This window comes from Triticum aestivum, chromosome 6A (genome assembly GCF_018294505.1).
Source record: "Triticum aestivum cultivar Chinese Spring chromosome 6A, IWGSC CS RefSeq v2.1, whole genome shotgun sequence".
Lineage (NCBI taxonomy): Eukaryota > Viridiplantae > Streptophyta > Magnoliopsida > Poales > Poaceae > Triticum > Triticum aestivum.
This window is the reverse complement of record NC_057809.1, coordinates 562,317,943-562,343,914: the sequence shown is the minus strand read 5'-3', so window position 1 is coordinate 562,343,914 and position 25,972 is coordinate 562,317,943. Positions and strand designations below refer to the sequence as shown.

At 50.2% G+C, this 25,972-nt stretch overlaps 1 protein-coding gene across 1 annotated transcript; it reads right to left on the bottom strand.

The window, feature by feature from the left end:
* Nucleotides 1–2,078: 2,078 nt before the first annotated feature.
* Nucleotides 2,079–5,436, bottom strand: LOC123128536 (nitrate reductase [NAD(P)H]). The gene is made up of 3 exons (XM_044548566.1): nucleotides 4,347–5,436; nucleotides 4,111–4,251; nucleotides 2,079–3,909 (listed from the first exon to the last, which is right to left on the bottom strand). The coding sequence occupies exons 1-3, from the start codon at nucleotides 5,317–5,319 to the stop codon at nucleotides 2,324–2,326; spliced, it is 2,700 nt and encodes an 899-aa protein (XP_044404501.1). The 5' UTR covers nucleotides 5,320–5,436; the 3' UTR covers nucleotides 2,079–2,323.
* Between the last annotated feature and the right edge of the window lie 20,536 nt (nucleotides 5,437–25,972).

Here is a 25,972-nt window from a genome sequence, read left to right as displayed (position 1 = left end):
TGTAAGCATCAAAGCTCCTCTTTAAAGAAACTAGTAATAATGTACGTGCAATGCACGTTTATATTAGGTAGGATATTAGTTGCACGTTATATTAGGTAAGATATATTTGTTGCATGTTGGTATTTGGTAAGATATCAATTACTTTTTCGCGGGAATGGTAGGATATTAATTACATGGCAGATTTCGAGGGACAGTGTTTTTATAACCAATGGCGGTGGTGGGTAATTAGAGCATTAAACGCGTTTGGTGCTCAACATTGGAGCGATTTGAACTGCTAGATAAAATGATTTGACGGTCGAGATGGTTTGGATCTGCCCATTTGGGTCTTTTTATATTGGTATAGATTAGAATGGATAGCTCGACTGACTTGAAAAGTTGGATAGAAAATAGAGAAACTTGAACTAGGTAAACTACTCTTGAGATTGTAAAAGAAAGATCATCATCATGTCATTAAATGTCCTAAGGATGCTCACCGGCAATCCGGCAAGGGTCTGGATTACGCCACCTCACTGATCCGTGGCACCCTTGTTCTCTTCATCATGCCTTCTTCGAATACCATTCCTACATATACTAGGAAAAGCCATTCATTCACGTGCGGGGTGTGCGTGCGACTTATGACTTAAGTCTTCGGCGAGCACGAGGGCGAGAAGACGAGGCGAGCAGCAGGAGCCCCCGAAGCATGACTGTCTCGGTTCGCGGCGAGCCCGACATTGGCGACGTAGATGAAGAGCCCCGCCCACTAGCAAGGTGCAGAAGACGAGATGCACAGCCAACCGAAGCCTATGAAGGTACGGGCGTTGCAGGCCTAGGTCACTCTAGGTGCGCGAGCGGAGTTGACAGCGAGGACGGTGGCGGTCGCTCTCTTCGCGCCCGCTTGTATTGCACTGACCGGAGAGAAGGGTCCGAGCTCGAGGGGATGGATTTGAGGAAAGGGAAGATGTCGTCTCGCGGGGGATGTCATGGGTTGTGCTGGATGAGACGCTAATTAGAGTAGACCCTCCCAGTCCATCTTTATGGCCCAATTTTCTGCTTGGTGTACTCTCTCGATGAGTAAACTAAAGAATACAAGACCTGATCTGCACTATTGCTACATCGCGTACATTCTTTGGAAAAGGGGCAAAGTTTGAGAAATAGGGATGTGGGCAAGTACATGGTCCTCGCAAGGGCTTCCCTTTATTACCACCGTGCTGGTTGCCAAAACCGGCGTCGACCTCACTATCCTCAGCTCCCCTACAACAACCTTTGTTACAACGCATGTTGTTTTTGTTACGCCGAGGTTTTCCATTTGCATCCAGCAGCGTTGCCCCATCTGTAATGACCATCAAAACTTCCAAAGTTAACGCTTCTGATCAGGATATGCCGGACATGGTAAATGATGCAGAACAAGCTGAAGTTATAACCACACAAGACCTTATTAGAGAGACCCTGATAAGCGTTATCAAATTTGGGAGCTCCCATCGGACAAGTGCTCGGCATTTCTATATATCTAAGGGAGAATATCGACCGGAGTTGGAAGAATACCCATTTGATGGAAAGTCTAAACACTGTCGTCGATTTCAAAAAGATTGGTACACCAATTTCTGGTGGCTTGAGTATTCAACTCACACTGATAGAGCGTATTGTTTCCAGCGTGCGAGTGCGCGTGTGACTTTCGTCTTCGGCGAGGACGAGGACGAGCAGAGGCGGCGAGGAACGACGAGCAGCAGGACCACGCGGAGCATGCTCCCGGTTGTCATTGCACGAGAGTGTGGCCGGATCCGTGCAGGAGGGGTGCTGCAACAAATCAGTGATGCCTCTAAGAAGGTCAACAACGGTCACAGCCACCACCATCGTTGGTCGCGACACAAGGCCGAGACAGGATCAGCAGAACCGTCGAAGCAGGACCACCAGACGAAGCATGAGCCACTGCGCCGTACCGAGCACCATGCCGACAAGGCACATAGGACCGCCGCCGGAGGCCATTGATCACCATGGTCTCTGGCCGTAGTCCATGCGCTCGCCGGTGACGGCATAAGCAAACACCGGTTGAAGATTCGTTTCAGCCATTTTTCAGGCGCAAGCTACTCGTTGAAGATTCGTTTTGCAAACGATTCTTCTTTTTTATTATTGCTCTAATAGTGTCATCAATTCATACATAGATCGTCACAACAAGGACAACAGGCTGCACTCCCATGGCCGATTTGGCCATCACCGTCCGATCGACCACCTCCACTAGTATGTACCAGAACTCAAGAGAATTTCGACTCCCGCGCTTACTATGCTACGATTACTACGTGCTATGTACAGCTAAACATTGTCGCGCGCGGCGGCCTGTGATATCTGCTTAGAAGACGAGGCAATCCTTGTCGAGGTCGTACCCCATCTTTTCCAGCCCCGGGCGCACCGTGCACTCGAGCATCGCCGGCGGCCCGCAGACGAGCGCGAGCGTCTCGCCGTCTCCGCCCAAAGGCAGGTGTTCTCTGAGGACCTGTTCGTCGACCCTACCCACGCCGTATTCCCACGCGTCTCCCGGCCGCGCCACCTTGCTCACCACGTACCACACCTTGAGCCGCGCGGGGTGCGCGGCCGCCCACCGGTCGATCTCCTCCCGCAGGAGCATGTCGTCCTCCGTGCGGTTCGCGTACACGAGGTGCATCTCCGTGGTGTCATCGGGCTGGTCCCTCAGCACGGCCTGGATCACCTGGTACACGGGCGTGATCCCCGTCCCGCCGGCCACCATGGCGAGCCGGCGCGCGAACCGGGGCTCGCCGCCCACCGTGAAGGCGCCGCGGCCGGCGTACTCGATGTGGCCCACGGGGCCCTTGATGTCGACGGGTGCACCGAGCGGCAGCGCGTCGAGGTACTGCGACATGAGCCCGCCGGCGGGGAACTTGGGGTCCTCGTCCTTGAAGTATATCTTGATGAGGAGCTCGACGTGGCCGACCTCGTCGACGGAGCTGGTGGGCGTGTACGCGCGCATGCAGAGCTTGCCGCCGGTGGACGCGCAGACGTACACGTGCTTGCCGACGGGCAGGCCGAGCTTGTGGTCAGGCGACGGCAGCGCGAAGCGGAAGAGGCGCACGTTGTCGGACACGCTCTTCTTGTCGACGAGCCGGCAGCGCACCTTCTCCCGCGGGTTGGCGAGCGCAACGGTCGTCGAGAGCGGCGGCAGCACCAAGGGCTCAACCCCAGCAGGAGGGGCCTCGACGATGGCGGCGAGGTCGCCGCTGCTGCTCTGTGGAGAGGAGTAGTCGGTGCCGGTGGCGATGAGCTCGCCGACGCGGTACATCTCGAGGAGGCCGCGGGCCTTGGCGGAGTGGATGGCGTCGAACTCCTCGGTGCAGTCGGAGCCGGCGTTGATGAGGATGCTGTCGGCGCCGCCGGGGTGGTCCTTGAGGAAGCCGGTGCAGTCGTAGACGTGGCCGTGCACGACGATCCACGCCGACTCCTTGGACGCGTGGCGGCGCACCTCGGACATGGTGAACTGGGCGGAGGCGGCGGACATGAAGGGCGTGGAGGTGCTCCGCTTGAGCGTGCCCTGCGTGGTCTCGGACGTCTCGATGTGCTTCTGCCGCGCCATCCAGCCGCCGGACTGGTTCCCGGGCTGCGTGGGGTGGTCGAATACGAGGCCGATCTCGCCCTTGTGGGGGCGGCAGACGTTGATCTTGACCCGGAACCAGCAGTTGTTCATCATGCCCATGAGGTTCCAGATGAGGCGCTCGGGCTGGGTGTTGAGGGCCTCGTCCCAGGCGCGCACGGCCATCTCCTTGGCCCCGAGCAGGTCGAGCACCTCGACGTCGACGGACCAGAAGCACCAGCACCAGTACTTGCCGTACTTGGTCGGGCGCTCCGGGTGCTCCAGCTCGCACACCTGCCACGTCTCGCCGCCGTCCAGGGTCACCTCCACCCGCGTAACTTTCCGGCCACCGCCTGTCAAAAAGAACAACACCGCCAATATTAGAATAGTCAACCCAGGCCCAAATACAACGAACAGGCTGGAAGTTACGAGGCTTTGTCTGTATCGATCAGGCCCAAGCCCAAAATGAATAGCGACACGACATGTATCAGACAGAGCCGAGAATCATTCGACAGGGGTGATGTCAGTTGGGTGACGACGGAGGGGGGACTCACCGGAGTAGGCGTATCCCTTCATCGTATACGGCTTCTGCGTCGTGAGCGCGTTGATGGGCAGCACCTCGTCGTGTCCGGGCGTGGTGATCACCGAGTTGATGTTGAGCTCGTTGATCATGCACTCCGGCTTGTACCACCAGGCTGAAACATCCAGACAACACAGACACCGTCAGGCCCGCCGTCGTCGTCACCCGGCATGTCGGCTACTCCTAGGAGAGAAGGCAAATCGAAAGTACCTTCGGCATTGGCGAGCTCGGCGTCGACGTGTGACGGCAGCACGCGGTTGTCGCGGTAGTGGTAGTAGCTCTCCGACTCGTTGCAGGCCACGACGATGCGCTTCAGCCACTTCACCATGCGGCCGCCGATGAAGCCCGGCACGATGACGCGCACGGGGAAGCCGTGGTCGGGCGCCAGCGGCTCGCCGTTCTGCATGTAGGCGAGGATGACGTCGCGGGCCGGGTCCATGGCCACGGACCGCCGGAGGCTGGTGCCGTACTTGCACCCGCCGCCGCCGGGGAGGTCCTCGGCGCCCTCGAAGCACACGTTCGAGGCGACGCCGGCGCCCATGACGCCGCACCGGCGCAGCACGTCGCGGAGGCGCACCCCGCGCCACACGGTGGTGGAGATGGCCCCGGGGCCCCAGTTGAAGCCCGATGACTGGCGCACCATGTTCTGCTCCTTGCGGCGGTTGCCGGCGCACACGAGCGTGACGGGGAACTCGACGGCCTGGAACCCCGTGACGAGCTCCTCCATGGTGAGCTTGACGGGGCGCTTGACGAGGCCGGTGACCTCGACGGTCCAGGTGGACCAGTCGGCCCTGGGCACGGCGCCGTGGTTGCGCACGTAGTGGAGCGGCACCGGGGTGATGAAGCCGTGGGACATGAGGCGCGGCAGCGGGGGCTCGGAGTTGAACGGGTGCTTGCCGGTGAGGCGGACGAGCGCCGGGTGGCGCTTGACCCAGGCGTCGGAGGTGGCCTCGTCGCGGGGGTCCTTGACCGACGGCTCCACGTCGAGCCGCGGGCTGTAGAGCGACCGCCAGTCCGGCGGGATGCCGTCCTCGTCGTCCGAATCGGAGTCCGCGCCCGAGCGGCGCCTGCCGCCGTTGCCGGCCGAGGAGGAGGAGAAGAGGTCGAAGGCGGCCTTGGGCTGCGCATTGGTCGGCCACGGGTGGGCCGACACCTGACGGTTGTACTCGACGGAGGCCGCCATTGTCACTTGTAGGCAAGCAGGTGGGATGGTACAAGTCTCGGGATCGGTGTGGTGGAATGGAAGACAAGCTCAGAAGCTCGGGATGGCCGGCGGTGCGCTCTTGGAAGCTGTGGAGTGGTGGCGCGCGGCTTATATAGGGACGGAAACGGGAGGGAAGAGGCGTTCCGTTCGAGTATAGTAGTACTACACCACTGCGTTGCGTGGTGCCAAATTGCAAGGTTTTTTTTTACATGTGGTGCCAAACTGCAATTGCCAGTGCTGATGCATGCACGCGTACTGGGTGTAACTGTTGTAAGTAATCTATATGCATCAATCAACACGAGTTGACGTCACCACACGCGCAGGCGAAACGCAGGTAGCCAGGATTTCCTCTGGATCTTGGGCGGGGCATTTCTATTTTTGTGTTTTTGGGCGGGGCATTTCTTTTCCTGATCCGTACTCCAAACAAACGCCTGTTCAAGGCTCGTGAGCTGATTTAGTAGCACTTGCTCTTAGCAGACGGTGGCGACCATTCGTGTGGCCATTGTGTCGTACGTACGTAGTAGTCCCTCCATAATTAGACAATTCAAACAGCAGTCTTATGGAGTTAAGTTGGTCGGCAAACGGTACAAGGAAGTCTAATCATGGCGCACATGCACAATTGATGGATATGTAAAGCTAGGCGGTGAATGCCGTGGAAGAGTGTGTGTTGTCCTGAATGACGGGCTCGTGTGATTTGAACACATGCAGCAACTATACTGCATTACTACTACTTTTGGCGTGGAAAATTAGCCTCCACGGGTGCAAGAAAAGTACCGAGACGGCCTCTGGCTCTCTCGTGTGGCTTCTCCTCTGCTTCCTTTCTTTTCGCTTCTTCCAATGATCATACTAGTTTAATCCTAGTCTAGTATAATCGGCTAATCTGCAGCACCCGTTCCCATGGTGGACGCAACGCAGATGGGCGGATCCAACCAGCCGACCACCATTAGCACGATGTCTGATGAACTTTCCGTTTCAAATGAAAAATAAGAAGAAAAATGCATGATTGGTGGAGTTCATGATTATACATGGCACGTACACGACAGCTGCTGATCCGCGTGTTGGCGCGTTAGCAGTGCCAAGCGTACGTGCAGCTCGTTGCGTCTACACGTACGGCGACGCCCTAGATGTTTCGACACCAACGATCGCGTCTCGGGTCAAGTGACCTCTACGCTCTACAGAGCAGACACTGCGTACATATGCGTCTCTCCTTTTAAACAACCGTAAGGGCAGCATCGATCTATATATCTGCATACTTTTCTCACGCCGAGAGAAACAAAAACGAAGTGGAAAGTCAAACCACAAAGTCTTATTCATTCTTTTTTCACAGAAAAAGCTCGTAGGCACATCACTACTCCATCGACAACCTGGCAACAAACACCATTTCTTACACCAATGCACTAACCGTATCTTATCGCAAAGCATAGAATATTAGCAGGATACTTTCCACTCCCAAAGTATGATTACTTGACTAAGCAGCACAAAAGTAAGTTAATGAGTAGTAGTAGCAGCAGCAGCATAACAGCGGCAGGGTAATTGTTAACAAGTCGCTGGCGCATGGCATTTTCCAATGGCCAGGTAGCAACCGGCCGCGAGGAGCCAGGACGGATGCTCCTCTCTCCTTCTCCCTGCGTGCAGGGGTCCAGCACGCAGCAGCTGATCGACACTTGAACAGTGGCCAGCTCTTGGTCCGCACGCATCTTCTCAGGATCCCAGAGCTCGGAGAGGGCCGACCCTCGCCGTCGCCAAGGGCCAGGGCCGGGGACGGGGACGGCCAAGGTAGCACGCACGCGCGCGATGCGTCGCATGCAGCGAGCGAGGCGCACTGTGCGCTCGCGGCCGATGGGCCGATGGCTGCTTCCGGAGTTGGAGCCTTCCCCAGTTGGCCACTGCCTCGCGTTGCCAGATCTTGTTGAGCTTTTCATGCACGCCTTTGTTGTTGTTTTGCTAGCTAGCTACTGGCTGCAACAACCACATCTCCCGGCCGGAGGCCGACCTTCATGTCAGCTCTCGCCATCCGGCATCCAGAAACGTGGTGCCGCTCGTGGTTTTGCCTGTGCGGCTGAGAACTTCGGGCGGGCGATCGCGGCGATTGCTATATGCTGCGCGGAGTCGTGTCGTGGTATTCGTGGAATCTGCTTGGCGCTTTTCAGAGAACACGTCGTTTAAGCACAGAGAAAACGTTCCGGTTGAGTTATTGCCGCATTTTCTTATGATGAAGGTAAAAGATTTACCTCGTTCATTAGTTTTTTTAAACATCAGTACGGTCACAAGCATTCATTAGTTAAGAAGAGAATAGAGTTTGTTTGACATGACCCCGAGTTACATAATAGTGTTTGTTACTCTCCGGGTAAATAATTTTCCAATTTCTTGGCGCCTGCGATAACTCATGACCTAGCCTCGTATTTATGCTAGTGAGCAAGATTGGTGGTGACGTGCTCTTATGTCCGAACACCCGGTCGTTCCTGTTAGTATTTTAAATAATTAAGACCTATTTACGGAGTTGTGTATACGATTGAAGACTACGGCGAGAGATACTTTTACTCGACATGTGTATAGCATGATTTAGGATTGGCCACCTACGATTTAAGCGTTATACAAACTCTACATGTTTCTTTGTATTTTGCCTTTTTTATTTTTTATTTTTTGGGAGAGGACATTATTAGGCTGTGTGCATCTTAGTTATATAGAGACCGGATGTAATGCTTAAATCTTTTAAGTAATAAAGCGCCACTTATTGAAAAAATAGTCCAGCTAATGGGTGTTGCGAGAGATGTCATGGCCTTTATATTGGGGATGATCATGCCGAAAAATTGACCCACCACTCTTTGATGGATCGCTCGAGGTGCCAAGAGGAAGTTTCAATGTGTTCCGAGGTGAAGCAGCTTGTTAGCCAAATTCCATAAACGAAGGGCAAAGCAACACTTGAAAAGAGGTGCATCCCATACTCTTGCGCCCTCATGCATACGGGGGCAAAGATTGCAATTTGACCATCCTCGCTTGGTCAAACGGTCGGTGGTCCAAATCCTATCTTGAATGAGCAACCAAGTAAAGAACTAGACCTTTGGAGGAGTCTAAGCCTTCCAAACCGTCTGCTCCATCAAGAGAGTAGAAAGTTCCCATGAATTGTGTCAAATAAGCGGAGGAGTAATGAACATTGTTTGTGTGCTTCGAAAGTATGTCATCCCCGACATGCTCATCAAGGTGGAAACCACATATGAGAGTCCAAACAACAATGAATTGACGATGTTGGGTCATGGATAAGTTGATGGAAATCTTGATTTTGGAAACCCAAGCATCCGCATGGATGGCCACCTTCACCTTTAAATTTTTCCTTGTTGGGACCTCATAGATGAGGGGTACGTTCTCCTTTGGTTTTCGGTCATGTGCCCAAGGTGCATCCCAAAAGGGGGTCTTCGCACCATTCCCACGGTGATGGTAGTGGAGGCATATAAGAGCTCAAGGTCCTTCTCATCAGAATGATTTCCCATGCCAACCCACAACTTTGTTTGCTCGTACCATTCATAACATGGCATTCTCAATCCCAGAGCTCTTGCAAAATAATCGGTGTTGAGCACACCGAAAACCCACATGCTCATTGGTCCAGCACATCATATCCCAATTTACTTTGTATTTTACCCCGGTAGCCTTGTCCAAACATACCAAAGAAAGGCTCGCTCAAGCTTGTTGGTGTTGTGAAGAGTGCTTGGTGAAACAATGAGCTAGCGCAGCCATGTAGCACACCGCGAGGGAGGAAAGGACGATTTTGACAAGAGCGGTGCGCCCAACGGCGGTGCTGTTATTTCCCTCTCAAAGGACAAGCTTGGTTGCCAACTTGCCTTCAAGGAATTGAAAAATCACTTTCTTTAGTTGCCATACCGGAAGCGGGAGGCCCAAATATATCATTGGGAAGCAAATTTTGGAGGATAGGTCGAAGGTTGAGGCGAGCACACCTAATAGCAACGATCAAGCTCTTATGAAAGTTGGCGGAGAGACCTTTGACCTCCCCAAAACATTTGACGGTGCCAACAAGATTGCCAATGTCTCTATTGATGGGTGTCATGCGCCATCCGCGTATAAGGATGTTCTCACAAGGGTGCCACAACCTCTGATCTTGTGCAGGAGGCCCTTCTTGTGGACAATTTAATAAGTTGCTGGAGCGGGTCAATCACAATGATAACAGAAGGGGTGAGAGGGGGCCCCCTTGACGAGGACCATCCCCATGCTCGATGGGGGGCACACTGTTTAAAAGAATCCGAGATGTTGAAGTACAAAGAAGGGGCGGTGATCCAATTTCTAAGCTTGCTTGGGAAGCCCCTCTTTTTTGGAGAGGATCGATGATGCCATCCCACTTCACTAAGTTGAACGCTTTGTGAATGTCAAGCTTGAAAAGGAGGGATGAAGTTTTGCTCTTGTTGAGCCGGCATGCGAGATTCCTCACATACATAAAGTTGTCATGGATACTACTTTCTTGGTGGAAGCACTTTGGGCGTCGGTAACAAGGGTGTCCATATGCGAGCTTAGACGTATGGCTAGAACCTTTGCAATAATTTTTGGGATCGCATGGATGAGGCTTATAGGCCTATAGTCGGAGATCCCTTCCGCCCCCTTTTTTTGACAACAACATACCATTTGCAGAGCTGAGCAAATGAAGGTTGCCTGGTAGAGATAGAGTCTTCAAATAGATGTATGAATTTCATGATATCATCTTTGACAAAGCCCAAATACTTCTTGAAAAAACAACTACGCGAAGTTGTTCGAGTCGGGAGCCTTATCACTTGGCATCTCGTTGATTGACGCCTTAACCTCCTCCCAATTATTTTGTCCTCCGATTCGGACAAGTTACGAGTCTCGATCTTAGGCTCTCCCCAATTTAGATCCTTTGTTCTCGAGATCCCCTCCCCCATTACGTTAGAGAAATGATCATGACTTTGCTCCTCTTTTAGCTCGTGTTTGATGATCCAACCTTGGTTGTTTGAGACTATGGATGTGATTCTTTCTTATTCTAGCATTGACTCTTTGGTGGCAAATTTTGGCGTTTGCAATCCTTTCCTTAGGGTTCGTCATTCTAGCATGGTTTTTGTCCGCTCAATAACCGAAAGGCTAATAACTCTCTCTTGAGCCTCGCTCTAAGGTCATGCTCCTCGTTGGAGAGTAATCTCCTTTCTTGAGCAACGTCAAGGTGGAGGATCACCAAAAGAGCGTTGTGAAGGTGGATATTGTATCAAAGACAAAGGAGAGATTGCCATCTAGCTACCGTTATAGACCCATAGTCCAAGGAATGCTACTCAGACACGAACATATGGTGGCAACAAGATTGATGTAGACTATGTCAGTGATGATTTCTCCCTGGAAGAGTACCACAACAGACATCTAGACTGGATCGCCACAGAACATAGAGGCCCACACGGCCCTGGCTCACGCCCCTGGCCGCAGCCTGGGGGTGCGCGGGGCCCATAAGCACCGTTGTCCATCCCTCAAGTGCTTCTTGGAATCTTCTTGTGCTGAAACTTCATGACATATTTTTTTCTTGATTCTTTTTTATCTTTGGAAAGTCATTTTCTGAAACGTCTAAAAACAACACAAAACAACAACTCACTCTAGGCATTGAATTAATGGGTTAGTATATAATGATGATGATGATGATGATGATGATGATAATAATAATAATTGGTGCCAAAACTATATGCCATTATGATATCTTGATAGCATGAAACAAGAAAAAAACTTAGATAAGTCTAGGACGTACCAGAGTGATGACCCTAAACATGTCTGCAACCTCGACCATGTGTCTTCTCGGTGTTTAGCGTGGTGTATCTGTTGTGAGTTGTGAGCTAGGTCAATGAGATATGCCTAGGGGCTACCATGTGTCCATGATGTCGTAGGCATTTGTATCATTTCCGCCTAATATTCCACAAGTTTACCAAGCATCTTTCTTCTTAGTCAATGCAATTATATATAAAAACATTTGTAATCCATCAACCGATCATACAAACACGTCGGGCTCCTCCATCCTGCGATACGTGGCCCCATGGGCACCACACCACACATCCCGTTTTCATGAAAGTCTCATAGCATCTCATCCCCGTCCTCTTCTTTCCTCTGTCTCTCTCCTCTCTCTCACACACATCCACCATTTTGTACGTGTGCTGTCGGGATATACCCCGTGGCGTAAACCGGCCGGAAGTATAAACTGGCCGGATTGGATAACTCACTGGTAACCCGCCCGGAGCTTGGCGATTCACGGGCTACCCGTCCGGTCTTGGCGGTTCATTAGTAAACCGGCGGACGGGTCGGATGGATGATAAGGCCCATGGCCCAGAAGGCCGGTTCACATTTAATGGTGGGCCGGTTTATGAGGAAAGCACAAAGAATATTCCCTCACAAAGGAAGCAAGACTAGGACTCCACTTGTAATAGAATAAACCTAATCCTAATAGGACTAGTCATGTAAACCGCCCCTTCAAGATATATAAGGAGGGGCAGGGCACCCCAAGAGGGATAAGCTACAGGCGAGAGAAACAATCTTAGGGCTAGATACAAAGAGGAGAGCCGATTTACGGCGACTCCCTCGTGATGATAATGAGACCTAGCCTCAAACAACATGTAGGGTTGTTACCGGATGATGTTTCCCAGGGCCCGAAGCTATCTAAATCCCTGTCTTGTGTTGCATCTCTCGATTCCGCTCAACCCCTCTCAAGCTACCACATAGATGCATTGGCCTCATGACTAAGTCCTGACACTAAGAACATCTGCCGTGACAATTTCACGACAGTTGGCGCCCACCGTGGGGCTAGCGCACGGTGGTGTTGAGTTCTTGGAGGGGGCTCTTCAAAGGATAGAGAAATTCGCGATCGGCCGGATCAGAAAGAACCGGTTCGAAGGTATATTAATTATGGCAATGATCTCGTTGGGCAATGGAAAGTATGGTTAGCAAGTGACCATGGAACCAGCTTGGAAAAGTCAATGAGATCTGAAGGGTACGAGGGTTTGGCATGTTCTCTGTAAGTCACCAAGTCGATGCGATCTGTCGAATCCAAGTTGGAGATCAGATTTTGGCCGCTACAGTCGTGGATCGCCAAGGCCGACAGAAATTATGCTGCCGTCTGCCGGGTCAGATCGGTCAACAAGGGTCAAAATCCGAGGCGTTTCCATACATTGAGCTGTTAAAAGTCTGCTGTGGCACGGAGTAGTACTACTTCTAATAAACAAGTTATGCTACTGTTGCTTAAAGGCAATGCTACGTGGCTGCTATTCGCATCAAGTGATCCATCTAGTACTTGAGTACTGCATATGTTAAAGCTTAGATTTTGAGGAAATATTATTGATGAAGACCGCTTCATGTGAGCATGCATGTTTGGACAAAGGACTACCGCATCGGCCTTGCCTCCACTCCTGCCGCATGTTGCCGCAGTCTTGAGTCGCCCGCCTGGGTGGCTGGCCTTACCCTGCCGCTCGCCTGTGGCTACAGTTCCAATGGACGGCCTCTTCTGCTGCTCTGGGCTGCCAGCCCGCTTCGCCGGGTAAATTCTGCAGCAGCTACGAGCCGTCCTCGGGTTAAAGTCAATCTGCCGGCCCGCCGGTTTCATACCGTTCCTGAAGCGGCCCCGTGGCGGGTACCCGCGACAAGCTGGCCTACCGGCGTTGGACAATACTACGAGGTGCTATCCTTCCTGCAGATTTTATTAGCACAAATAATGTTTTTTCCAAAAACAATTACTTTGGTCTTTGCTATTTTTGGGCAGGATCATTATTTGTTACAAAAGGTGTCGCAAAAGGGATGCACGACAAGATTATTACACTAGGGCTGGTCCGTGCCATGCTGCTGGATGGCTGCATGGGTAAGTCGCCGTCCCCCGCTTCATCAACACACGGGACTAACTCGCCCATCCGTGCCGGCTTACAACGCCGCGGCCAGCTCGTCCGTCCGTATCGGCTTACAACGCTGCGGCCGGTTCATCCGTTTGCTCCGGCGGGTGACTCATCTGTGGTTGATTTTAGCTTCATTGCGGTGGATAAATTCCGGCCTAACATATCAGGTGACATCTATCTAAATCTATTTTTGATATATATTGTTTTTGTAAAAAGAACAATTACGTTGGTTTTGCATATTTTTATATGCAGGACAATTATTTCGCCACAACATTGGTGTTACACCATGCATATGGAGCGTGCACTGGCGTCATTATATACTGGCTTTTGACCATTCCGCACTGCTCAACGGACGCGCGCAAACCACCTGTGGTCCGGTTTACATCAACACGCGGCCGGTTCTCCATCTACGCCGGTTTACAATGCCCGCAGGCGACTCCCCGTCCGCGCCGGTTTACAACTCCCGCGGCCGACTCTCCCGTCCGCGCCGACTTACTATGCCACGGCCGACTCATCTGGTTGTGCCGTCTCTGAAGCTGCGGCCATCTTTGTCGTCCGTCTCTCGCGGCCTGGTCTACATCAACATACCGGGCCGCACCTGTCTGCATGAGCTGGTGATTGGACGCACAAGTCGCCGCCACTACAGTTTTGATTAACTGCAAATCGCCAGTTGGAAAGAACCATTGGCCGAGTTGCTGACACGGCTCATATGGGATCATTTACAACCTGCCGCAGTCACATCAACCTTCTATGGATTCACATAGTGCTATCAACGCCAATGATATACAAGTTATGCCGGTTTATATCACGGGCAAATATGGAGAGTCTCAAGCCAACTCCTTGAGTCACCTTTGAGACTCGGGGGCTATGATGACATGACTCAGCGAATATTGCCAGTTTCAGCAAATTTAAGAATCCCAGGACGATGGAGGGAAGGATAACCCGGTCCCGGAGGCTACTGTTATATTGATAAAAGTTTAAAGGCCGTCATAAAATTTCCGGTTTAGAAAGTATATGACAGTTATAAAATCCCGGCTCAAGGAAGAAGATCCGGGTCATCAGAAAGGATTCCGGTTTTAAATCCGGTTCAAGGAAAGTCAGTCTGACTGAAGCTCTCAGATATCCGGTTTACAGTCCGGTTCAAGGGAAAGATGTCTCCCACAAAGCTTTGAAGCTCTCAATATCCGGTTCAAGATCCCGGTTCAAGAAGAATTTATCTTTTGCAAAAAAGTTAAAAGTTGCCAAAGAGGACCTGCTGCCATGATGCGCGGTTCAAACATGGGTATCCCGCCTTACTGGACTGACATATTATCGATCACATGGAGGCTTCTGCTTCATAAAGCGGGGTCTCTATTCTTTTACATCATGTGAGGTTACACGGAGTTGCTCTAAAGCGGCCTCCGGTTTACCCATTGGGTTCGCTTTGCTAAAAGCATCGTGTTATATCACTTGGAGGATTGGTCGTGTCCGAACCAATACCATGCCTCTTGATAGGCGAAAGCCACCAGATCACTTGGGGACTAGGTCATGTCTGAATCAGTCACGCCTCTTGATCGGCCTAAGGCCACAGAATCACTTGGGGGCTTGGTCGAACCCGAACCATGACCACGCCATTTGGTCAGCATAAATGCCACAAGAATCACTTGGGGACCTGGCTAACTAGAACCATAGTTACACCTAACGGGAGCTTGGTCATGTTTAGCCATGGTAACGCCATTTGATCAGCTTAAATAAAACTTTTCTTTTGCTTCACACTTTTCTTTGAAGGGTTTTTTTTGCTTTTCATTATGTTTCTTAAACCGACAAAAAAATTTCAATTGACGGAACACAGTTCACGTCAATCCGGAGACTATTTGCCCGGTTTAACATCCTCTTATGGAGTAAACCGGTGTTTATCACAACCCGGCACAGTTTTATCACAAACCGGCACAATATGGAAGGAGTTATCAGTACTCAAAATTTGGGTTATCACCCTTACTACAAAAAGTTGGTAAAACCAACGATGTGATTCAATGTCATAGGTATGATATATTTCATATTTGATTATTCCAAATGCAGCCTTGGTTATAAACCCAGGTTATATGTTGGGTATTATGACCCGTCCGGCGGTAAACCGCCAGGGCACTTTAAACTTGTTGTATGCAGAAATAGGTTTGTTAAACCGGCCTGGTTTTTGGACTATAAGTCGCCAGCATATATATATTTGGATTGCGCCATCGGAATTACGCGCTTATAAATCATTGGGTTATATTATTCAAATAGCCAAACTTGGCTGGATTTTCATTATGATATTGAATGAATAAGGTTTTCATACCGGATTATATTATCTTGAATAGCCAACATGACTGAATTTTATGGTTATTAATAATCGATATTATTGAGTTTTCAAAAGTCGCTTTAGCGCAATAGTTATTATTTTATCAAAGGATATAATTTATTCTACAATGGAAGGAATAGTCCCGGGTCGCTGCAGGCTCATGACCCGGCACTTGGGGGCTACATTATTCAAATTGAGATTATATGCAAGTCTCATGTCGCTGCAAGCATGCACCATGACACTTGGGGGCTAATGCAAAGTCATTTTTACTAGTCTCATTGAAGACCCGACTCATCATATTATAATGAGCCGGCCCTTGGGGGCTACCAGTTGCTCCTGTCAACAATTAAAGCAATTGCAAGTTCCAGGTTGCTGCAAGCATGACAACCCGACACTTGGGGGCTACATATATGGAGTATTCAGTTTATATGATTGAGATGAACAAACCGGATTTCTTCAAGGTTGAAACATTTATTGGAGCAAGTCTTAAGTTATCACTATGTTCTCCTCTTAAGACTTGGGAGCTACATGTATTATGCATATAAAAGAGGAACATCTTCATTTTATCAGTTTTGAGCAAATCAGGAAGATCAATTACATGACCCGGTATCGACAACAATTATGACCCGGCGCTATCAATATTTATAAACCTGCCATTTTGGTAATATTAAACCGACAAGTTTTACATCTTCAAACCGGCTGAATATCAGATAAGTATTTTCAGGCCCATATTTCTTAAACCGGTGCTTTGGGAGCTGAGTCAAAGGAGTTATTCTTTAATATTTCTCGGTGACAAACCAATGTCGGCAAAATTGATTATGAAGCTGGTCTGTTGACCCGAATTTCCCAGAAGGAGGAAATAACAAGGACTTAAGGATGATCAGGTACCGGTTTACAAAAATTCTTAACCCGGAGCATAACCTATCAAATTTGCTCTTGAGTTTATGTTGCAGATCAGTTTAACATGGATAAATCCAAATTAAACTGGGGGCTAATGTCGGGGATATACCCTTGGCGTAAACCGGCCGGAAGTATAAACCGACCGGACTGGATGACTCACTGGTAACCCGTCCGGAGCTTGGCGATTCACGGGCTACCCGTCCGGTCTTGGCGGTTCATTAGTAACCCGGCGGGTGGGTCAGATGGATGACAAGGCCCATGGCCCAGAAGGCCGGTTCACGTTTAATGGTGGGCCGGTTTATGAGGAAAGCACAAAAAATATTCCCTTGCAAAGGAAGCAAGACTAGCACTCCACTTATAATAGAATAAACCTAATCCTAATAGGACTAGTCATGTAAACCGCCCCTTCAAGATATATAAGGAGGGGCAGGGCACCCCAAGAGGGATAAGCTACAGGCGAGAGAAACAATCTTAGGGCTAGATACAAAGAGGAGAGCCGGTTTACGGCGACTCCCTCGTGATGATAATGAGACCTAGCCTCAAACAGCATGTAGGGTTGTTACCGGATGATGTTTCCCGGGGCCCGAAGCTGTCTAAATCCCTGTCTTGTGTTGCGTCTCTCGATTCCGCTCAACCCCTCTCAAGCTACCACATAGATGCGTTGGCCTCACGACTAAGTCCTGACACTAAGGACATCTGCCGTGACAATTCCACGACATGTGCCGTCGCACCAACGAAAGTAGCAATCGCCGTTGGTGCTATTATGAAATAAGAGCCATGTTGTTGCTGCACGGTGCTCACCAATGACAATGTTGCATGGTCGCGAGTGGCGCGGTGTTGTTGGGTGGCCTCTCGCCGGGGAAGCCACTTCCTGGTCGCCATGATGCTGCTGTGTGGGTCTCGCCGGTCGCTGCTGCTGCAGGAACAAAGCTGGGTGCTGCACTGAGGGACACTGTTGATCTCACCTGTGACGGTTGTGACTAGCAATGTTGCTGTTGCGACGAGCGAGACAACGATGCGGACCGCGATGTTTGCGCAACACGACTGATGCTGCAATGAGGGGTCGACAACGCTTTTTCATAGATGAATGTTGCGACGAGCCGACGATGCGCTGTTTGTGGACACTTTCCCGATGGGCCGCAACATCACTCACCGGTGTTCCACTCCTCGGGTCACAACATCACCAATGTTGAGATTGGTAGAGACATCAATGACAAATCCAGGGCAACATCACCGGTGTTGCGCTCCTCGGGTCACAACATCACCAATACTGAGATTGGCAGAGACGTCAATGACAAATCCAACACAACATCACCGATGTTGCGCTCAGTGGGTCGCAACATCACCAATCTTGTGACGAGCAGGAAAGGCAACCGCAGATGCAACGACTCCAAACGCTAGATCGAACGGCTGCCGACCTGGTCGATATTTTTTAAAAAGATCAGCCGGATGACACATAGTGTGCGCCATTGTCCAATGCTTCTGCCTCTTGTTAAAATTAATAATTCTTGTTGGGTCTCTGGAACCTCATGCCAAACCGAGCCCGGACACGAAATGATCAGGGTGCATGCACGCACCAGGCACATCAAGCGGACACAGCTAGCACGACATTATAGAATACATGCATCACTATTCTAAAAAGGAAGAAGAATACAAGCATCACTGTTGTTGGGCTGGACAGATGCACCAGTCAGTGCATCACATTCACCGTTGATCATCGAGCACGTCCGTCCAATGTCCGCAACTGACCGATTCCACTGGAGGCAGAGGTTCAGAATAAGCGGAACATCCCCATCACAAGTTCACAACTCACCAACTCGCACCAGGAAAGGTCAGCGTCGCTTAAGAAAACGCCCTGCCCTTTGGCGCAGTTCATACGCACCTTCTAGCAGTAGCCTCTATCTCATCCCATCACGATCGCCGAGCTACCACTACTCGTCTAGTTGATTCCTCTTTTATACGATGGAGAGGACTAGAATATTCTCGCTTTTCATTGTTTAGAAGAGATCTGAAGAGAACAAAAGAGCGATGACGTCCCAGACGAATCATAGATCTGGCTGGAGCTGGAGTGGAGTGCTGAAAGCGGCGTCTCGGTCGAGCTCGGGCGACGGCCTCTCGGAGCGGCCGAGCCGCTGCTGCCTGGGGATCACGCCGCAAAGGGCATCCGTAGTGTTAAAAAGCGCAGCTTAAATATGGATCCAAGTAGCTCATCTGTTCCGTGAGATCCATCCGAGCTTGAGCTAATCAATCATGGGCATGTTCTCCTCTGATGCTCCCGTGAATGTTCTAATGATTGTTTCTCGCCGCGGGTCAAGGAGCGACATGGACGGACAAGACCGGAGCACAAGTACCGATGCATGCCGGAATATATCAGCTCGAGCCAACCCATTGAACCCAAGGCTGGGAATGGAGCACGTCGGGCGTGCGTGTAGGCTGGACTCGGCCGAATCGGACGCGCCAATGGGAGTTACGGCGAGACACACGCACGCCGCCTCTTGGCGAGACACACACACGACGGCGTACATGTAATCGTAATCGTGTGTTCGGCCGAACGCGGACAAAACGAGGACGGAGCGACCATACAACTCACGAACACCGCACCCAGGCCACCGCAAGCTGAAAACAATTCCAAGGGCCGTGTACCCCTGTGAACACGGCCACCTTTACTTGTTGGGGTAACAAGTATCCGTCGAGCCGTCACAGGCTGACAGCGACGCGCCCGTCTGTCGAGCCGAAATGAAGTGCCCATGGTGTTTTTTACTCAACAAAAGTGACATGCGAAAGTCGATTATTACCACTCACGAGCCGAAGTGTCCATGCCTTTGCACCGTTGCACTTGCACGACAGGACGAGGCGCAAGCCGACTAGTCCGTGTTCCTCCGCGCGCTGCTGGTCCGTTGGTTCGGCAGCTCAAACCCCATAGGCCGTTGGGCGCCCCAAAGGCCACCCCCGGCTCTCCCTGGCTTGGCTCGCCTGCGCTCCGACCCGGCACACTGCCCACCATGCGCCGCGCCGTGTCACCTTTTTCCGGCCGGTGATTGGTCCGAGGTTCTCAGAGTTCAGATCTGTGGGTTGGCTTCCCCGCTCGGGAGAGCGCGGCCCAAGGCCCACCGGCGCCGCCGGGAAGGAAGGTGGCCCACAGGGCCATGGGAGGCCGCTCTTCGGCACGGCCTGGTCACGTCAGCTGGACCGGCTGCTCGCTGCTGGGACACCTCCCGGCTCCGGAGGCCCAAATGCATCCATTGTGCATCAAATACTGAGTCATTGTAATAATTTTAGCTCTTGCTCTTTTGTTCATGAGCGTAGGAACTTCAACTTCGAGGCTCATAATCTCGCAAAATATGCTTGTAAGCTAGGTATAGGGCGTCATGTTTGGTTGGGCACACCTCATGACCTAACATCTGTACCTATGACTGTTTCTTTGATTGAATAAAGATTGTGAGATTCCTCAAAAAAAAAAAACCTCCCGGCTCCGGGCTATAACACGTTTACGTGGGAACGTTTCCTTAACACTTGCCACCCATTTTTATTTACGTAATGTCTTTTTCGAGCGCAAAATTAAATTTCCAAAATTTCAATATTATGTTTTCCGTAAGATACATATCGTGAATTTACTTCCGGGAAACTTACTGGGAGAGAGATTTGGCGGTCGCAGAGAAAGCTTTGGGCATTTTTCCCAATGTTTTTTAGGCTGCGAAAAGAGATTGAACATTTATTAAAAATTATTATTTGGCGTAACATATGTGCTGCAATTTTTCTGGGAAAAACATTTATGTGTGAGATGAACACTTTTAAAACAAAAAGTAATTCATTGGAGCATATATTTATGTGCTAGGGAAAAAGTGTTTTTTTGCAAGAAAAATGAGACAATCCTCTTTTTATTTCCAACATTTTTTTCACAAACAAGTTTAGTTTCAGTAGTACATGTGTCAAGAACTTTGTTTGAAAAAAGTAAGTTTACCATGAACATATTTCCGGGCGGGAAAATGTTTTTGTCGCACTGATAGTGTGGGACATTATTTGAATGTTTTTTTGACTATTTTTTTAATATTTTTTGCTATTTTATTATTTTATTATTATTATTTGGGTACAACAATTGTGTCTAGAATGCACCTTTTGTAAGAAACATGTAATCCCTTTGAACATAAAATTGTTATGCGGAAAAAGAAACATTTTTACAAGTCAAATATCACAATCCTATTTGCTTTTGAGAATATACTTTACAGAAACAAGACGTTGTTCCATAATATATATGTCATAGACATATGTATTTTCCACTTAGTAATTGTACTGCTGAAGGAACACATGCAATCCTAGTAGATGATCCATTCATCATTGATGCAAACACCAGCTGTAGCCTAAAAGTTAATTGAACTTTGAATCCCAAAATTTAAGTTAAGTTAACTATTTGAAGAGACTAACTTCAGCTATGGGCGCAAAGACCAAATACAGCCAAGAAGAGAAGCAAGTAATACAACCAAAAATTAAGGTGAACTATTTTATGGATGCTGATCGTGAATGGATTGCAAGTGATTATGTTTGTATTGTGTTTGTATCTGCCATGTATATTTACCAATGACAAACAACGATGATCGTTGCCCATGTCTTTCTGTGGTCCTCTAGTGCAACCAACACCCGTGTCAATAGAAAGGTCGAACCCCCCCCCCCCCCCAGTATAGGATCTGAACTGTCATAACCGGGGACTCTTCCTCAGAACAGCCGAGGCGACTCGAGACCATCCAAGAAGATAACATAGTTCAAATACCGTGCAGACATCCAAAAGCACGACATCCCTCCAGAGGAACGCGATGACAAGAAGCCGCGACGCACAACCCGATAACCACCTAGAATGAATGAAACAACCCGTCTGGATGCGACTGATACACAAGCCGAGCCATGCACTCGCGCATGCCCGGCGTATTATCGGATGTGAGCCCGGTATTTTAGTGATGTGATCTAGTTGGTAGGGGTGTTCTGGGAGTCTTCTTTGACTTTCAAAGCCCACTTTATGAAGTCATCAACATTGATGAGTGGGAGATGAAATCTACCCTGCCTCCATTAGTTCTTTGTTTTACTAGCGTAGTGCATGGACCCTTAATGGAGAGGGGATAATTAAATGAAGCCGCCATCACTGTTAGTTACACAATATAATGGTAGCTGCCAAACATATGTTGTGTCCTTGACACTCAATAGGCCACTATTGTTGTTGGTTTAGCCGCAAAAGGTCTTTGTGCAAGGGCACAGTGGATAAAACATGTTCCTTTTAAATAGCGCTCATTAGAGCTTATTTTATATACATGACATGTTGTGTCATTGGTGCAGAGATCAACTACAACTAGAAAGTTAAGCAAACTAATTGAAACATAAAACGAATGGTCTTAGAGTGGTTATGTTCATATAGTTTTTTGTATCTTTCCCTTACATTTTCCAATGATAGACAACGATGATCGTTGCCCATGTCCTTCTTTGCCGGCCAGGTCAACCCAATAGCCGAGTTGATCGAAACTACAGCCGCACCCCCCATGGTACATGACATGAACCATGTATTTCTTTGCCGAGGAGGTCAATCGACATAAAGGCTAACCGTACCCCCCACGGTACATGAGCTGAACCATTGAAACCGGAGACTCTTACATAGAACAATTGAGACGACTTAGGATCATCCAGACAAACCACATGGTCCAAATACTGTGCATCTAGGACTATCTGTAGCCAAGAAGCGAAACAACTTACGAATAACATTATTTGCCGACCAGATCAACCCAATAACAGAGTCGATAGAAAGACCGGCCACACCCCTACGATACGTCACCAAACCATCGAAACCACGGATTCCTACTCGGAACAACCGAGGCGGCTCGGGACCATGCGGACACACCGGAGAGTCCACATACCGGGCAACTGAGCCCATCTAGAGCCGAGAAATGAAGCAACCTACGAATAACATATTTTACGAATAATTCGCTAAGTGGCAAAAAAAAAAACTAATGGAACCAAGAACTTGGCGCCCTATTTGAATGTTTTTTTCCAGTAATTGCCTATAAGCGATTATGTTTGACCGCACCGCCTATGACAAAAGACCTAAACCATCAAAAACGGGCATCCCCATCCGGAACCACATGGCAAAAACAAACTAGGCGAATCGACCAAAGCGATCGACGGGTCAGAGAAGAGTGCGATCGGCGACACGTGCAACGTACACGCCAAACAACCAGCCCACAAGGGTCAAAGGTAGGCGAGACATGAGAAAAGACGTTGTCCAGGCAGCCGCATCGGTCAGAGGCTGGGCAGACATGGAAAAACATGTCGTCCCGCCAAGGGGACGCGATGTTAAGAGGCCGTGACACGACTCGACACCCCATTTAGTAGAACACAAGCAAAAGGAAGCCCAACGTTCGAATTTCGTTTCTATCAATTACTATTTAAAAGAAGTTCATACCAAAACTTATCAATGAAGAGATGTTTTGTGGTGTCTCCTTGGCTTACACCCGAGTAAAGAACCCCGGCTGCCCACCCATTGTGTGTAACCCACCAACAATGACAGGCAAGGCTATCCGGACGACAAGAGCCGACACTCACAGTCGTACGCTGCGAGCGTCCGTTAAATGGCACTGTCAATCCCCCAGTCAGCGACAATGCCCCATAAATGATCCACTATGGGGGAAAATCCAAATACAATCGAGAAGCTAGATGAACTATTATAAGGATGATTCTCCATACAATGCCTCCTGAACGCTGCATGGTTGAAGGTGTTGTCCATGTGCACCTTGGCGAGAGCCAGCCACCAGACGTTTTCATTGATCATGGGATCGGCCTCGACAATGATCAGATTGTAGAATTCTTCCTCAGCCAGATCAAGTTGACCGAAGAAATCATGAAGGTCTCCAGGGTTTGCCCCTATCGCGCCACCGCTTGTCGCCGATTGCGCATTTGATGCGGTCGCCATCCCACAGTGGAGAGATAGCCGCGATCGAACGAAAGGAAAGAAGTCAATGACGGCGGAAGTCGTCGAGAGGAAAGTAAACCCTGGACATTAGCGTTGGGGAGTTGCATTACAATTAGTCCATTATAGCTGACCCGGATAATACTAATCTTGAACTTTGCACACCCATTCCTCTAAACCTAGATCCGCCACTGCTTCTTACATATGTTCCTCGTCATATGGCATGCTCGAAGAACCTGCAGCGTCGTGCAGTGGATATAAATTCCATGGACACCGCCCAGCCAGGCGCTGGATGATTCCGAGGATGTATCAACATGGCAGGTCGACCGGACACCTTCGGCATGTGGTCCGTTACAAGAAGTTTCTACGGCGATGACATATATGATGAGTGTATGCATGTATATATAAGTTCTTGCGTATGTATTGTGTTCAAAAAAAAAAACTGTTGACGACTCCAACTATGCGATATTGAAATAGAGATCCAAATAAAGCGGAAGCCTTATGCAAAATAAATAGAGCAGAAATTAGCAGCCGCGCTACAAGCAACGTCGTACGTACAGCTTGATGCAAACCTTCAGCGATCGGCTGCGGTGCTACAACGGCCTGCAGCGGCGGCCTGCAGCGGCCCACGACACTCTGCAGTTTGCATGCAATAAACACCCACACCTGCGGCAAAGGAGCGCTATGCTGTATGTTTCTTCGGGGGCCCTTTTCTTCTTTTTACATGGTCTTTGGAGTAGATGATTTTTATTTCTTTCTCAAAAAAGAGGATAACCGCCGGTCTCTGCATCATCAGTCTTTGGAGTAGATGAATGCGTGTGGTTATTTATATTTGTGAAAGGAAAAACCGCAAAGGGCTTTGGAGGCCCACCCCCTATTCTTGGCAAGGATAGAACACGTCATTGCTTTGTCTTGCATCAACTTTAATAAAGATGATTCCATGCGTCACAATGATGCGAAGACCAAGGATTGTAACCTATATTTCGAAGGAAAAAAATGATGGTGGAATGCACACAAGATGACACGCATGTAGTCGTGAGGAGGGCAAACCGGCAATGGCATGCTACATAGACTTGTAAAATGGGCAAATTAGCTTTCTGACAACCAGGCAAGTAGATTACAGGTCACTAGCAAGCGATCAAGTAATAAGTTGTTGATGAATGGTTCTCAAGATGGATCTAGTCAGAACCTAATCCATGATCAGCAAGGTAATACGCGGCAATGTAAATCGAATGTGAGGCCGCGAACATAAAAATTAATAAATGAACCAAATGATGCAGTCAAGATGTTGTACTGGCTACCTGCGTGAGTAAACCTGTCCCCTGCGTGAGTAAACCTGTCCAAAATGCTGGACGAACCACCGGTTGTGAGAGTGGGTATGAGCCGGTGTTGGGGGAAGCAACTACTACCGCCAAGGGAATGTCCTTGGCCCGTGGGGTAGCTGGCATCACTAGCTAGCCTTCTACTGCGATGTGTGTGTGTGTGTGGGGGGGGGGGGGGGGGGGCAAGAACTTGATTGAGAGTTAGGTCCCCCGCTCCCACGATGCGTCCCGCGCGCGTCTCAGGAGATCTAGATCAGCCGCCGCCGCCGTCTCGTCAATGTCTCCTTCCCCTCGCCGTCGCCGGAGTGCGCCCGCTGGGCGAAGCCTGTGCAGCGCGGGCGGCGGCGGGGCACTCCCTCCTTCCTCTGGTCCTCGTGGCGGCTGCGCGGGTCGTCTGCTCGGGGACAAGGGGCGCCTCGTCCGGTTGGTCTCCCGAAGGCGGGGACGACTGGATCCGGCGGAGATTGGGCTAGGAGGAGGTGGCGCGGTGCGGCGGCGCCGGTGGCGGGGTTTTAATCAGGGTCGTCTTTGATCTCGATCGGGATCTCCATCGGGGGGCGTCGCGTGGCGGTGGGACCGGATAGGCGGCGGCGTCATCGGTTCGGCGGCGGCGTCATCGGTTCGGCGGAGAGCTCCGTTCCAGCCAACCGTGAAATCGGGACGCCGTGGCTTTCGGTGAAAATCGCGCCTGACTGCAGTCATGGCGGACGAAGGCGGTGTCTCGGACATCGTTCCCTTCTCGAGGCATCGTCGTTGTAGGTCATGTCAACCTGATGGGAAGGTTGCTGGGGAAACCCTAGATCTGGATCTACCGGATTGGACGATGGCGACATGTCGATGTCGATCTCCCTCCTGGGGGCATCGTTTTGGAGCAAGTGTTGGCTGGAGGGGACAAGAGGAGGAGCGGCGTGGTATCTGACACATCGACAACGGCGGGTCTCAGCAGCATGGAGCAGCGGGGTCTCGCCGGTGGGCGTATGATGATGGACGAGCGCAGGATGGTGGCGTTGTCTGGCGTCGTGCTGGCGTCTACGGCAGCTAGACCGGGCAAGGTACATGCAGCAGTATAGCACTAATAATGGATTGGTGACAGGTGGCTGCGGCGGCCTCATACCCGGCAGGCGTCCAGGTTGAGAAGTGAGCCGGACAGGTGAGTGCCCATACCCGGCAGGTGTCCTGATTGGGACCTCAGGTCTTAGATGTTAGATTTGGTTGCAAGGTCTGTTTTGGTATTAGACCCAGACTATCAGCATCCCTTCATCAACTGGATAGGAGTAGCGAC